The sequence below is a fragment of the Onychomys torridus genome, chromosome 22 (assembly GCF_903995425.1).
Source record: "Onychomys torridus chromosome 22, mOncTor1.1, whole genome shotgun sequence".
NCBI classification, from domain to species: domain Eukaryota; kingdom Metazoa; phylum Chordata; class Mammalia; order Rodentia; family Cricetidae; genus Onychomys; species Onychomys torridus.
In genome coordinates this window covers 14,827,432-14,843,110 of record NC_050464.1, presented here as the reverse complement: position 1 = coordinate 14,843,110, position 15,679 = coordinate 14,827,432, and the positions used below count along the sequence as shown (strand labels likewise).

Sequence of the window (15,679 nt, the reverse complement as noted above, 5' to 3'; positions counted from 1 at the left end):
AACAAAAATATCTGCCTTTACCTCTGGGTAACTTGACATACTCTCTGGCTATACTTGGGGTGAGGGCCAAACTGCTTGAAGGCCTGAACCTGCAATTAGTGTGTGTCTATACTTGAAAAACCCGATGAATAAAGAAATGCTTTTTCACCTACAAACCAACAACACTATGACTGATACTCCCCACGAGAGGTCATTTGTTCCATCCCCCAGTTTATGTTTGGGCCAGGATTAACCAGAAAAAAATATCAGGCATTTTCGTTTCAAGGCCGAGGGCAGTCTAGGGGTGCCCTGTTACCACTCTATGAGACAACAACAAGAAAAATCTATATTGGGATATCTTCCATCTCTTCTCTGCCTTCCTGTCCAGAGAGTCTCTGAGATTTCCCCTTTCTTCCTTTCATCCCCTTGTGAGCAACCACCAGGAAAGGGAAGCCTGCTGTACTCTCTGGCAGAACTCTTAGATCCCTGTACCCTGACCTCTCTCATTAGGGACCACACTGAAGGGAGCCTATAGACACCAGTCACTCCTGACTTCCCACACTGTGACCTTGATGAATCAATCCTTTCAGATGAATACTGCTGAGCAATTTGCTTTCTCCTTTTTATACAGCCATGTCCTCCAGTCCATGGAATGATGCCACCCACATTTTCCGTGGGTTTCCCCATCTCAATTAATGTAATCTAGAGAAATCTCACAGACAAACCTAAAGTCTGGTCTCCTACACGATTCCAGAGCCTTTCAAATTAACAATCTCAAAAAGCACAAGAATTATCTCAGCCAATTAATTAATTTTCAGAAGGGCAGAGTCAATATGCCAGCATTTTGCAACTCTGATAAACTAATGGATCCAGATATATTCCCAATTACTATTCACGACTCAGCAAATTTTGTACATCTGACAGAATTACATCACCTAGGACCTAGTTGTTCCGCATATGCCCGCTAGTTGGGATACTTAAACTTACAAACATCTTAAAAAATTAGGAAACAAACTGATCAATGAACATCTGTGCTGAAATGCCTCACTCCACCCGGGGCAGCGCTCTGAGGATCCTGGTGCTGCCAGAAAACGGAACACACCGAACTAACTTCCTCCTGGAGGCTGAGGAGGAAGAGGAAGTGCCTCTCTGTGTAGCCTTGGAAACCTAGGGAGGCATTCTTGGGAGGCTTTCCCTTAGCAAGACCCTTGATCCGAGCCTGGATGCCTCAGAGGCGGAGCAGCCCGGACTCCTGCGTAGCAGCGACGTTGGAGGTAATGGTGGTGTCGCTGTGCCCGGCTGGTCTGCATCACTCAAGGAGCGGGAGGGCATGGCCAGCACGCTGTCCCCGGCTCTGCGGCTCAGTGCCAGCCGCTGCGCTCAGTCCGGTGCTGGCAGGGGCCAGGGCGATGGTCCCTGGTTCTTGGTTCTGAAGGAGCTGTTCCTTGCCCCAAGCTCTTTTGGTTGAACTCTTGTGAGGATTTTGTTTGCAAGGTCCTCTTTAATATGGGTGGCTGTGGCACCCTCTGGGACAGGAAAATCCAAGGTGAGGAGAGCACTCAACTGCCCTGCATCTGCTTCCTACAGTCACTAGATGAAGGTTCTGTTCCTAATCGGTGCAGGGTGGTTTTTCAGTTTTTCTATTGTATGTAATGTGATAAGAAACACTTCACCACGGAACTAAAATAAAAAGCTAAGGCTTATGCTCTACTACTAATTTGAACTTTTGGAAATTGGAACTGTTAGAAAACATGGGACTTCAGACAGATTTGTAGCAGCAAATTAAGATAAATACCAGAGGAGGTTTAAAATTGTTTTCTGATGTGTTCTGACATATTGTCAAATCCATTTATTTCAGTTTACACAGGAAAATACATTCCAGCATATTAATAAAAAGTTTAGGAAGAAGAGTTATCAGATGTAATTCGAAGCAACACATTTAAAAAATTCCACAGAAATATTTTTTTAAGTCATTTAAATACTTGGAAAAATTTGAAGTGTGAGAAACAGAGGTTGCCATCAACAATTTGTCCCTGACTCCTCTTGAAACATACAGAGATGCAAAAATAAATAAATAAACAAACAAAATAAACAATAAAAAAACCCTGATGTCTTTGTTTCCTTATGTGACAAATGCAATTTAGATTTAATAATTACAGTGGGTTGGTACATTCTATTTTATTAGTTCTCTGTTATGATCTTCCCAAAACCTTTTCTGACTAAATAAATATTTGTTGTGAGGTAAAATCTGTAAAGTTTTCTAAATGGAAATGGAAATGTGTGGAGAAAGGCAGAAAATAGATTTAGTCATAAACCAGAATGTTTGTGGAAGATAAAGAATCAAGACCATATATGAAAATGCAGTGTTTGTTAAAATCCTTAGTCCTAAAATCTGTACACTGGCACACAATTATAATATAATTCTCTGGAATAAAGGTAATAGAAGGCAGAAGGTACCACTTAGGTTAAACCTTTTATACAGAGAAAAGGAAAATCCAGGTTTGAACTTGCATTTAAAATGGCCTTAAAATGGCCTGCAAACGGAAAGGATACTGTCTTAGTCAGGGAGTCCTCTATCTCAACTGCTTGAATTGGAAAGACTTTCAAGGAAACTTCCTGCCACAGCTCGGCTCATGAGATTGTAAACTATGAGAACAGATGGGATCAATCTGAGTGCTAGAGAAGTGGGAAAGTGAGTCATGTACTTACTCAGATCTCCTTGAAATAAAGGCTACATAATCTAAGGAAATGGGAGAGAAATAATTTCCTGATGGACTGGCTCAAAGGAAGCATTGGGATGCTTGGTTATCACACTTAGAGGTCTCACAAATATCATGTAATGGAGGTTGATGAAGGAAGGACAGAGATGCAGAGCTTTAGGGCCAATTCACGGGGCATGATGGAGCTGCGCGTACAGAAGAGGTGAGAATATAGGAGGGCTACTGATTTTTTTGAGTTGATCTTGTATCTTGCTATGTTGCTGAAGGTTTTTATTAGCTGTATCAGTTTCTTGGTTGAATTTTTGGGGTCACTCATGTATACTATCATGTCATCTGCAAATAGGGAAAGCTTGACTTCTTCCTTTCCAATTTGTATCCCCTTAATCTCCTTATGTTGTCTTATAGCTCTGGCTAGAACTTCAAGTACTATATTGAATAAGTAGGGGGAGAGGGGACAGCTTTGCCTTGTTCCTGATTTTAGTGGTATTGCTTTGAGTTTCTCCCCATTTAATTTGATGGTGGCTGTTGGCTTGCTATAGATTGCCTTTTTTATGTTTAGGTATGTGCCCTGTATTCCTGAAGGCTCCAAGACCTTTATCATGAAGGGGTGTTGGATTTTATCAAATGCCTATTCTGCATCTAGTGAGATGATCATGTGGTTTTTTTCTTTGAGTTTGTTTATATGGTGTATTACATTGACGGACTTTCGTATGTTGAACCACCCTTGCATCTCTGGGATGAAGCCTACTTGATCATGGTGGATAATTGTTTTGATGTGTTCTTGGAGTCTGTTTGCCAGTATTTTATTGAGTATTTTTGCATCAATGTTCATGAGGGAGATTGGTCTGTAGTTCTCTTTCTTTGTTGCATCTTTGTTTGGTTTAGGAATCAGGGTAATTGTAGCCTCATAGAAGGAGTTTGGTAATATACCTTCTGCTTGTATTGTGTGGAACAATTTAAAGAGTATTGATATTAAGTCTTCTTCGAAGATCTGCTAGAATTCTGCAGTGAAACCATCTGGTCCTGGGTTTTTTTGGTTGGGAGACTTTTAATGACTGATTCTATTTCCTTATGGGTTATTGGACTATTTAAATGGTTCATCTGGCTGAGCAAACAGGCTGAGAATGAAACCAGAGATTCATCACCCTTTACAATAGTCACAAATGATATAAAATATCTTGAGGTTACTCTAAGCATGTGAAGGACCTATATGACAAGAACTTTAAGTCCCTGAAGAAAGAAATTGAAGAAGATGTCAGAGAATGGAAAGATCTCCCATGCTCATGGATAGGCAGGATTAACAGTAAAAATGGCGATCTTACCAGAAGCATTCTACAGATTCAATGCAATCCCCATCAAATTACCAACACAATTCTTCACAGATCTGGAAAGAATAATACTCAACTTCATATGGAAAAACAAAAAACCCAGGATAGCCAGAAGAATCCTGTACAATAAAACAACCCCTGGAGTGGGGAGGACAGGGGAACCCATGGCTGATGTGTAAAATTAAAACACAAATATAATTTAAAAAAAAGTAACAAAAAAAAGAGGTGAGAAATAAAAAGGTTGCTTCACTAGGGACATCAGAACTGGGTGTGGCTTTAGTGCCTTTGTAGAGCATAATCTGACCAGGTACTGTATACTGTGTGCTGTACTAATTCCTTCCTATAGAGCAGATCAGAAGGAAATTCATTATACATTAACTCCATGTCAGTGTTGTACCAGTGATTTTCTTATATTCTGTGGGCTACCATGTAAATGGTACTTTCTTTTCCTTTAATGAAAAGTCTTAATTTCATGAGCTCCTTTGTGTTTATTTTTGGTCTCATTTCCTATTAGATAAGAGTCCTATTCAGAAAACCCTTACCCTGTGCTTAGAAGTGGGAGTATTTTCTCTATCATGTCCTTTGGCATTTTCAGAGTATTAGGCCTCATTTTGACATCCATGACCCATTTGGTTCAGGGCCTATGTATGGCAGAAGATAAGGGGCACAATTTCATTTTCTGTATTCAACCACCACATCTGAGACAGTATCTTCAAATGCCAACACACACACACACACACACACACACACACTGAAATACAAATATGTATGCAATATTACATTTGGTATTCACAAGTGCATTCTGCTTATAAAATGGATCACTTTGAAGTAGCCAGCTATGTAGTAAGTAAAATGAGGCCAAGCTCTGACCACTCAGAGTAAGGCATGGAAGCCATTTGCATTTGAATAAATTCTCAGCCAGACTTACAGCCTGGCTCAAATACTGCAGATTGGGTGGTCATTTTCTTTGGTCCTCAGACCCATTTATCACGCTAGTAAAATTAAAACAAACAAACAAACAAAAACTGTAAACACAGAACAGGACAAATGGTTCTTACTTTTGATGATGAATACTATTTAAATTGCCCCGTAATTCCAGCATTTCATTAGTTTTAGTTATTAAAAGCCCAAAGCACAAGGCTGCCTGGAAAGACAAGCGTGGCCAGATGCAACCTCACATACAGGGTGACAGAAAAATCGACCCTGCCTTCACTGTCCTCCCTTCTTCTCAGTGAGGAAGTTCAAGATTGGTGTCCTGGAAAAACGGAGAAGGCAGAGACACTGTTCAGCGTAATCCTAAGGTGAAATGGTTTTGTTTGAAAGCAAGACAAGTAATGGGCCATGGAGTGACACCATTCAGTAAGAAAGAACACTTGTGTGTTGTGTGCTAGTTACATGTGAACAGCACATGAGGATGACCTTCATGAAAAAGGGTGTACTGCTGCTTTTCACTGCCTTCCATTCTCTGTGTTTGGAAGTTTGAACCACACAAACAGTTCAAAGTAGAACTGTTTAATTTACATTCAAAACAACCTTGGTGTCATTTAGTGTGTCATTAACAACTCAACAGTTATAACAATGTTTCTACTAAGAAAAACTGCTTTTAGGGGAAAAGGAACTTGAGATCATTTTTTTGTACATTTGCTCAATGTTTCCATGAGACCAAAATTTCCCTGCAAAAGCTGTTGACTGAGAAAAGGAAAAAATAAGGAATCTATGGCACAGTATACACTTCTGTAGGTAAGAGGTTCTGGGAAGTTGGCAACAATGATACAAAAACATGGATACTGATTCCCACTGAATCCTTAGGAAAATAAATAATCAGCTTGCTCAGGACCTGATGTAGATATTGGTCCTTGCAGTTCATGTGGTGAACACTAACTCCAAAGGTGTTAAGAAAGGCTGGGCCTTTGATCCCTATGTTCCAGGGTCTTTGGTAGAGGAAGGCACTCTGCACGCTATCATAAGAGAACACAAACAGCAAGCCAGCCACAAAACCTTCATCTACAACAGTGTACTCAATGGAGTAACCAACCAATGTCTGATTTGACTTAAGGCCAACTCCATGAGATGGAACCCTTACCTATCACTGCTTGGGTGACCAAGAACCCAAGACTAGATAGCCCAGTGACCTAGGGTAAAACTGGCTTAAATAAAGAAAAAAATACATAATGATAAAATGACTCATAACAGTATTCTACTATACTTATAGATCGGTGCCTTGTTCAGCCATCATCAGAGAATATTCCTTCTGTAGCAGATGGTTACAAATATAGAAACACATAGCCAGACATTATGCAAAGAGTAAGAGACCTTGGAACATTCAACCTAAAACAGGATGTCTCCATTAAATCCCTCCCATCAGAGCTCAAGTAATCCTGTGGAAAAAGAGCCAGAAGATTTGGAGGACACCAAGAAAATAAGACCTTTTAAATCAACATGAACAAAGTGCATATGAACTTCCAGAGAAGGAAGCAGCATGCACAGGGCCTGCACAGGTGCTCCTCTGTGCTCCTCGTTTATAGTATTCTTATGGATTCCTGAGGGTGCTAATGTATGGTCTCTGATTCTTGTGCCTTCTCTTGGGCTCTTTTTCTTCTGTTGGTTTGTCCTGTCCAACTTTGATGTGATAGTTTTTGTTTTATCTCATTATATTTTATTTTGTTCTATTTTTAAAAATGTATAAATCAATGGGTGAATGATGGATGAATGAATGAAACCTGGCTGCTAGAGTGAAAGGTTAACAACTGAAGTGTCATTTATACCTGCTAAGAGAGGGAAATCAGTTTTCTTCAATAGAGTGACAATGGGTACATCAGCCACTCCAGGCCAGGCCTCATGTTCAGGAGACCAACATATAATGTACTCCACAATTTTTTGTATGCTTTTATTTGGTTATAGTTTGGTGTGTTTTTTTTGTTTGTTTCTGTTTTGTTTTGGGGTGGTATTTTATTTTATTTTCTTGGTTTAGGGGGCTTTTGTTTGTTTTTTTTGTGAAAGAACTCGAAGTTGGGTGGGTAGGGAGGGGTAAAGGATCTGGAAGGACTTGGGGGATGGGAAGAATATGATAAATTATATTTAAATTGAAAGTCATTTTAAATAATAAAATGTTGTCGCAGTGTGTCGGTGGCACCGGTGTGGGGCTTCACTTGGATCCATGGAAAGAAGATTCAGAGGCACCTTAAGAATTGAATCTAGCCTTTCTTGGCTGCAAGGGGGTCCAGCCTCTAAGTTGGTTTATGCAGATTTCTTTTCTTTTCTTTTTTGAGGGCTGGCCTGGAACTCACTGTGTAGACCAATCTGGCCCCCAAACTCATAGAGATCTGCTTGCCTCGAGTGTGCAGATTTTTTGACTGCCACAGTTATCAGGGCTATGGCTGTATCTGTGGCTACCAGCAGTGGCTGCTTGAATGATGCCCAGGAACTGAGTGATCCAGGTCATGTGATACCCCAAGGTAAAGATGCTCAAAGGTTTTTAAAACATAGTTGTAGTTTTTTTTTTTTTTTAAGTAAATCTCTTTAGGGGACTGGAGATATGGTTAAGAGAACTTGTTGGAGTGCAGACCCGGTGCCTCTTCTGTGAAGCAGCAGCTGAGGAGACTCTGGCACTCGCCATGGCCGACGAGAAACCCAAGGAAGGAGTCAAGACTGAGAACAACGATCATAATAATTTGAAGATGGTGGGGCAGGATGGTTCTGTGGTGCAGTTTAAGATTAAGGGGCATACACCACTTAGTAAACTAATGAAAGCCTATTGTGAATGACAGGGTTTGTCAATGAGGCGAATCAGATTCTGGTTTGATGGGCAACCAATCAATGAAACAGATACACCTGCACAGTTGGACATGGAGGATGAAGACACGATTGATGTGTTCTAGCAGCAGACAGGAGGTGTCTACTAAAAAGGGAACCTGCCACTTTACTCCAGAATTTTGTTATAGACCAAGAATACATTCGCAATTAGAAAGCCGCAATTTGGTTCCACCACATCCTGACTACTACACTATAGTTTTCTCTATTCTCTCATCTTCCTGTCCCCATTTCTTTATTGTACATAAAGTAACTGGTGTATGTGCACAAGCATTTGCGCTTTTTTCTTTTTCTTTTTTAAACTAAATGGCCAATGTTCTGTTTTGATTGACATTACATGGAGATGGTCTGGGGAAAGTACTGGTTCTGTGAAAATAGCCCCTTTCTCCATTAGTGGCATGCTCATCCAGCTCTTACCTTTGTATTCCAATAAGTTACTTTGCTCTCAATGTTTTAACAAAAGAACCCAACAACAGAATCCTTGCATACCTTGTTTGATTGGAGAATTTTAATGTTTTTCATTGTAAAACCAAGGACAATTTTAGTACTTTTTTTGTACGTAGCCGTTACATGTAGGGCAATCTGTCTTTAAGTGGAGGTAAATTACTCTTGAACAAAACGATTCTAGATAGTTTTCCCTTCAAGTCAAGCGTCTTGTTTAAAAAAAAAAAAAGAGAGCACTTGTTGCCCTTGGAGAGGGCCTGAGTTTAGTTCCCAGCACCAACAGTGATTCACAACCATCTATAACTCCAGTTTCATGAGATCCAATTCCTTCTCTTGATGTCTGTGGGCACCAGGGATGCACATGGTGTTCAGACAAAGATGCAGGCAGCATAAGTATGTACACAAAATAAAATAAAAATAAAAATAAATAAATCTAGAAAAGTTCTTTTAAAAATTTAAAGAGATTAAAATTGATAGGTAGCACATGAGAGAGCATGGAGGGAGGGAGGGAGCGAGGGAGGGAGGGAGGGAGGGAGAGAGAGAGAGAGACAGAGAGAGAGAGAAAATATGTATGTTCAGGTTACAGGAGTTGGTTTTCTTTTTTTAAAACACAATTTATTTTTATTTTATGTGCATTGGTGTTTTGCCTGCTTGTATGTCTATGTGAGGGTGTTAAGTCCCCTGGACCTGGAGTTACAGACAGTTGTGAGCTGCTATATGGGTGCTGGGAATTAAACCCAGGTCCTCCAGAAGAGCAGTCAGTGCTCTTAACCTTTGAGCTATTTCTCCAGCCCCAGGAGTTGGTTTCTCCCTCTGCCATGTAGGTCCTAGAGATTGAACTCAGGTCATAAGTCTTGGCAGCAAACATCTTTACCTGCTGAGCCACCTTGACAGCTCTTATGATTAATTTCAATTGCCAATTCGACACAACCTAGAGTCACCCAGAAAAAGTCTCAATGAAGGACTGCCCATATTGGATTGGCCTATGAGCATATCTGTTCAGATTATCTAGATTATGTTGAGGTGAGAAGTTCTCTACCCACTATGGGTGGCACCATTCCCTAGGCAGGCATCCTGGACTGTATGTAGAGACAGTACTGAGCAGTTGTAGGCATGCAGGAATTCATTTTTCTCTCTGCTCTTGACTGTGGATGTGACTAGTTACTTCAAGTTCCTGCATTGGCTTCTCCACAGTGATGGACTCCAACTGTTGTTTAGTAATTTCTTTCAAGATTACATACTTCCATTTTGGAGGAAAGCTTATTAAGACATAGAATGTTAAAAGGGAGGTGAAGGAACAGGATGGGCTAAGGGAATGTGAAATATTTCATTTTTTCAGGAGATTTCATTAAGCTTAGAAAGTAAACAAAACTCACTAGCTTCAGGAAGTCACTGAAACTGATTAGATTTACTAGGTCCCACCCTCTCCAAGCCTATATGAGCAATAAAGACTACCATGATATAGTCTCAGACAAGATGAGTTTCCTGGAAGAAGCATAGATCAGTCTTGTTGCCTGGGAGAGGCTCAGACTAGCTGAGCTATTGCAAAGCACACTCTCCAGACTATTGAGCTGCCTGCAGGTTGTGTAGTGGGCTCACGGTTTCCAGTTTTCATGAGCTATCACCTGTGCTTCAGTGGACTTTGGTAATGAAACTGTCTTTGAGTTATTTCTGCTCCTGTAAGTAATCCCTTACTCATATTCATATAAATAATCCAAACTAATTGGTTCATCAGGTGGGACGTTGGTGGTACCCTTTCTTTGATCTGTAGTTGGTTCCCTAACTGGTGTTAGTAGATGTTTGTTCACATCTTCCCAGGAATAGCATCATACAACAGAGACCTGGAAGGATAAGCCAGATAGCCCCTTTCTCTCTTAAAATTGTTTTTGTCAGGTTATCCTTTCACAGCAACAGAAATGAAGCCAAGACATTTTTGAGTGAGAACACGAGAACATTTCCATGAATCAAATGTGTGGGGGCAGGACTATTGTGGAATATTAGTTTAAGATGTGTTACATTTGTTCGTGGAATGTTTGTTTAATGATGCCAAGAGATGTTGCGATCTTTTATGTTGCATTTATTTAAATCTGTAAAGCTGTGTTACTTTGTCTGATTAATACACCTGATTGGTCTAATAAAGAGCTGAATGGCCAACAGCTAGGCAGGAGAGGGATATGCAGGACTGCCAGGCATAGAGAATAAATAGGAGAAAATCTAGGTCAGAAAAGAAGAAGGAGAATAGGGAGGAGCAAGAAAAGGAGAAGGAGAGGAGGATGCCAGGGGCTAGGCACCCAGCCACACAACTAGCCATGGAGTAAGAAAGGAAGAAAGACATATTGTTGTGTGACACTTTGTGTCTGACAAATAAAGCTTGCTTGGAGTCAGAGGCTGGAGCTAGCTACTAGTTAACCATAGAGGTCTGGAGGTCTGAACAGAGAGGAACAGGAAGTGGGAAGGCGGGGGCAGAGACAGGATCATGGCCCTTTTGGACTGGAGGAATGGAAGAGGAAGGAAGCGACTGTGGCTGCTCTCCTGCTCTCATCTCAGGTTTTTATTGATAAGACTAATTACATTCATGATTCAGTATATAGAATAAAGAAAAGTAAAAAGCCCAGAGGCAAAATGTAGAAAAAGATAAACACATTAAGTTAGAAAAGCTGGCTAGAAATAAGCCAAGCTAAGACTGGGCATTCATAAGTAAGAATTCATAAGTCTCCATGTATTTATTTGGGAGCTGGGTGGTGGGTCCCCCAAAGAGTTTTTAAAAAAACAAAACAAAACAACTCTACAGGACACATGATAAAATCAACTCACACTTTTATAGCATCTCCGAGGTTAAAATGCCTTTCTATGCAGTATTAGGCATGAGGGGTTATGAAGGCTTACAGATTAGTCAGTGAGGAATTTTATAAGGCCAGGTGGTTTGACATTGAGTGTGTACTTGGTGTTCAAGTCTTCTGTCCCCACACCTGTTCCTCAGGTTCTTGTCAGCTGTGGGACAGCTGCCCATGTGGCCTTGTGGGGGACATTGACTTCTGAAGCTCAACTCTCTCATGTCACGCAGAGGGAGTAACTTACTGAGGCTGAGTTGCTGGGCTACTTTTGGCTTTTGCTTTCTGTGTGTCATCCCACTGCACCGAGAGAGACTGGGACAGTCCACTGTGCTCTATGTGGCAGAAGTAGGGGTCTCTGTCCTGAGGAGGGACGTCCACCTCCACCCAGGACAGGTAGGTGCCATTTCCATTGGGAAAAACACCTCCTGATTTGGAGGCCAGCGTCTTGCCAGCCCGCTTCCAGCGCAGACTAATTCCTGGTGGGTAGAAGTCATAGGCCAGGCATTTGAATGTCCTGTTTCTTCCTGGGGCTGCACGGCTGGTGATCGTCACAGTGGGAGGATCTGTGGAGAGATCAAGTGTGGATGGTGATAGTTTAAGGTGGACTTTTCCCTTTCACGCTTTCATTCCTAACTTCCTGGATGACTATCTGATCTGACTCCTCCAAGAGACCTTTGTGAAGCTCAGGAAGGTCTGAGGCTTCCCCCAAGCTTCCCCTGTTGGGGAATACACCCACACTACTTTCTCACTCCCTGCCTCATGTTGTGCTGTATTGACTTCAGCTGGCAACAGATGTCAGTTGAGATGAGGTAGGGGAGATGGCTCAGTGGGTAAAGGGCTGGCTGCACAAACATGATGGTCTGGGCTTGAATCTCCAGAACAAATGTAAACGTTGGATACAGTCATGCATGTCTCTGTCCCCAGAGCTCATATATGGTGATGGGTGACAGAGACAGGGAAATACCTGGAAGCTGCTGGGCAGGCTAGCCTGGTGTCTCAAACAAGGTAGAAGGTGGGGACCAACAGCTGAGGCTTTTTTCCAATCTCCACATATGCACCGCCACACACATACACCCTCATACATACATACATACATACATACATACATACATACATACACACATACATGATATACACAGAGAACAAAACATAGAGATAGGACCTCACTACGTAGCCCAGGCTGATCTTGAATTTGTGATATTCCTGCCCCAAGTGCTAGGATTACTGGCATGTACTACCATGCCCAGATTCTGAGTGTCTTGAGTGTGCTTTATAGCCCCACCCTCATCTCCTCCATTCTGTCCACATCTCTGTCCATTAAGCTGTTTCATATTCTAAATAGTCCTTTTCCCTTGTCTCCAGTGATGTCTCAGTGTGTGGCTCTTGAGTCTGCTCCTGTTTGTTCTTCCTTCCTAGCCAGATGTTTTACACACCTACCTCCTCACTACAAACAAGATGAGAGGCATCACTGTACTGAGGAACTGCTATGGAGTTTGGAATCTGAAATGTGGAATTTGAGTGCCAGGTGAAGCTGAATCCCAGTTCTTTCTTTGTCCGTCCCTCCCACCCCTTTCAGAGACAGGGTATAGCTGTCCTGGTACTTGTCATGTAGGCTGGCCCTGAACTCATGGCAATACTCTAGCCTTAACCTTCTGAGTGCTGGGATTACAGCATGTGCTGCAAAGCAAGGATTATTTACGGAACTTTGCCATTAAGTCAGTTTTGTTCTTGATTTGTGTGTGTGTGTGTGTGTGTGTGTGTGTGTGTGTGTGTGTGTATTTAAGACTGAATCTAGACTCTTGTACATGCTGTGCAGGTGCTCTATCATGGAGCCACACCCCAGGCCCTCACTGGGGGATTCTAGGCAGGTGCTCTAAAACTGAGCTGTAACCCCTAGTTCTTTCCGCTTTTTTTAAAAAAAGATTTATTTATTTATTATGTATACAGTGTTCTGCCTGCATGTATGCCTGCACGCCAGAAGAGGGCACCAGATCTCATTGTAGATGGTTGTGAGCCACCATGTGGTTGCTGGGAATTGAACTCAGGACCTCTGGAAGAGCAGTCAGTGCTCTTTACCTCTGAGCCATCTCTCCAGCCCATCTTTCCACTTTTTTGATGAACATTCTTTTTGTCTCTCACATCATGTCTTCAGAAGGAACAAATCCTAGTAGATGAAAGCTGGGGGATTAAGGAACTAATAGGGGTTGATGGAACAACCTGCCATGGTCCCTTGAGCCTGAGATTACCTTGGTTTGCAGTTTAGTACTTGATCATAAAAGCGGTGCATACCTTTTTGGTCCAGGTGAGATCTGCTGTAGTTCAGGTACCTCTTCAGCATTGTGGGGCACTCCTCCTCTAGGTATGCCTTGGCTCGCTGTGTGTAGACTTTTTCTGCCTCCCACTTCAGCTTGGTGTTCTCAGCTGCTGGGACTAAGGGGATCCAGGCTGGGATTTCTTTGTTGAATTCGATGAAATCCTGTCCGTCGTAGGCATACCTCCAGAATGCTCCATTGCTTCTGTTATTCAGTAGCTCACAACCAAACATTCCCTGGAAGGTGTGAGACCCTGAAGCCTCCCCGACCCCACAGGGAGTCAGTTAGATGGGTGCCAACTCCAGCTGAGAGACTTTCATTCTTACATGCTTGGGAATCTAAACACTCAATTCTTTATCTTGGCAAACAGGTTACTGCTGTGGGATGATCCTTCTGTACGCTGTGAATATGTATTACTCTCATTGGTTAATAAAGAATCTGTTTGGCCAGTAGCCAGGCAGGATAAGGTTAGGTGGAAAAACCAAACTAAGGAGGGAATGAAGAAGGATGGCGCAAGAGAGATGCCAGTGAACCACCCAAGAAACAAGATGCCAGAGGACCAGTAAAGCCACAGACCATGTGGCAATACATAGATTAATAGAAATGTGTTAATTTAAATGTAAAAAGAGCTAGTTAATAATAAGCCTGAGCTAAAGGCCGAGCATTCTGTAATTAGTATACGCCTCTGAGTGGTTATTTGGGAATTGGCAGGTGGGAGAGAAATGTCCGTTTACAGGTTACTAGCTAGGCACACAGCAGAGAAAGAAACTATACTTGGCTGGGTGTTTCAGGCCTCTCTGAGAGGAAATGCATTCTTTATAGTTGGAGAATTTCATGATTATGGACAGATTCCAAGTCTATTTCTTTCTAACAGGGTCAGATGCTCTGGGTGACTTTGAACTCCTGACCTGCTTGTCTTCATTTCACTAGTGCTGGGTTTACAGGTGTGTGATACCAAACCCAGTTTTATGTGGTGCCGGGGATTGAACCCAGGACCTCTTGTGTGCTAGCCAAGCACTCAGATTTCAAGCCTTTTTTATGGTCTCGTCTAACAAACTTATGTGTTTTAGTGGATGGTGAATTCTTCAGAATTAAGCACAGTCACACTGAACTGCATTTCCAAGTTAAATAGGAATTATTTGTGGTTTCTTATAGATTATAGGAATTTCTACATGTCACTTTCTGTTTTGCATTTAAATCATTACTCTATACATAATTGGATCACTTCCCTCTTTTCAGTGGTTAGTATCTTATTTGTTTATTGTTTATTTTTGGGAGAGGGTCTCACTTTGTAGCCCAGGCTGGCTTGGATCTCATTACGTAGCCCAGGCTGCCACAAACTCATGGCAATCCCCCTGTCTTTGCTTTCTGGATGCTGAGATTACTGATTAGCCACCATCCCTGGTGTTTACTCCAAACCTCTAAAGCCTTAATCCCCTTGCCCATGAACAGTGACCTTACACAAAGTGACCTGCCTGGCACAGGTCAGTCTGATTGCAATAGCGGATGTTTATCCAGTCCTGAGTGGTGCTGTTGGCACAGGCTCAAAAAAGCTCTTAAGCTGTCTGCGTTTAAATTCCAGATCTTCCCCTGGACTGCCCACCTGCCTTGTTAAGTGAACTATGAAATATAATTAAACTTAAGTGAAACACTTAAAAACATCCTCAAACGACAACAGTAATAATAATCTTTGAAGATTTTTTTTTTTTCATAGCTGAACCCAGGGCCTTGCGCTTGCTAGGCAAATGCTCTACCACTGAGCTAAATTCCCAACCCTGAAGATGTTATTTTGAGCATTAAATGTGTTCATACCTGAAGCTGGCACAGAGCAAGTGCTCAGTAAATGTAAGTTACTGTTACCTTCTTTCTTACAAATTAGGTAATTGTGGTGTGTGTGTGTGTGTGTGTGTGTGTGTGTTAAGTGCATGGGTGTGTGTGCAAGTATGTGTACCCATGCATGCACACTCAGAGCCCACAGAGTGCTGGGATATTCCTCTATTGTTCTCCACCTGGATAGTGTTGAATCTGATACCTTCTCAAGTGGGCGGGAACGTGGAGTCGAAAGGCCAGTTGTCCCTGGGTAAGAGGTGACTCTGACACCACTTCCTTTAGGGGCTGAGGTCTGGAGTGAAACTAAAAGAAGCCACGGAGAAGGAGGAGGTCAATGTGAGTGCGGAGGATGGGAGGTGGAGGATGGGAGGTGTTGTGTGGATGAACCTATGCACGGCTATCTGTGCTTACTGCTCCTCCTT

General features: G+C 42.1%; 1 protein-coding gene and 1 pseudogene across 1 annotated transcript in view; one reads left to right on the top strand and one right to left on the bottom strand.

Annotated features, from left to right (window-relative positions):
- Positions 1-7,641: 7,641 nt before the first annotated feature.
- On the top strand, positions 7,642-7,929 carry LOC118572345 (annotated as a pseudogene).
- Positions 7,930-11,027: 3,098 nt separating this feature from the next.
- Positions 11,028-15,679, bottom strand: part of Azgp1 (alpha-2-glycoprotein 1, zinc-binding) — a 7,791-nt gene continuing 3,139 nt past the window's right edge. Inside the window, exons 3-4 of the mRNA XM_036171899.1 lie at positions 13,405-13,680; positions 11,028-11,678 (exon numbers count right to left, since the gene is read on the bottom strand). Of these exons, the coding sequence (XP_036027792.1) occupies positions 11,356-11,678; positions 13,405-13,680 (599 nt within the window). The 3' untranslated portion in view covers positions 11,028-11,355. The remainder of the gene's footprint in view (positions 11,679-13,404; positions 13,681-15,679) is intronic.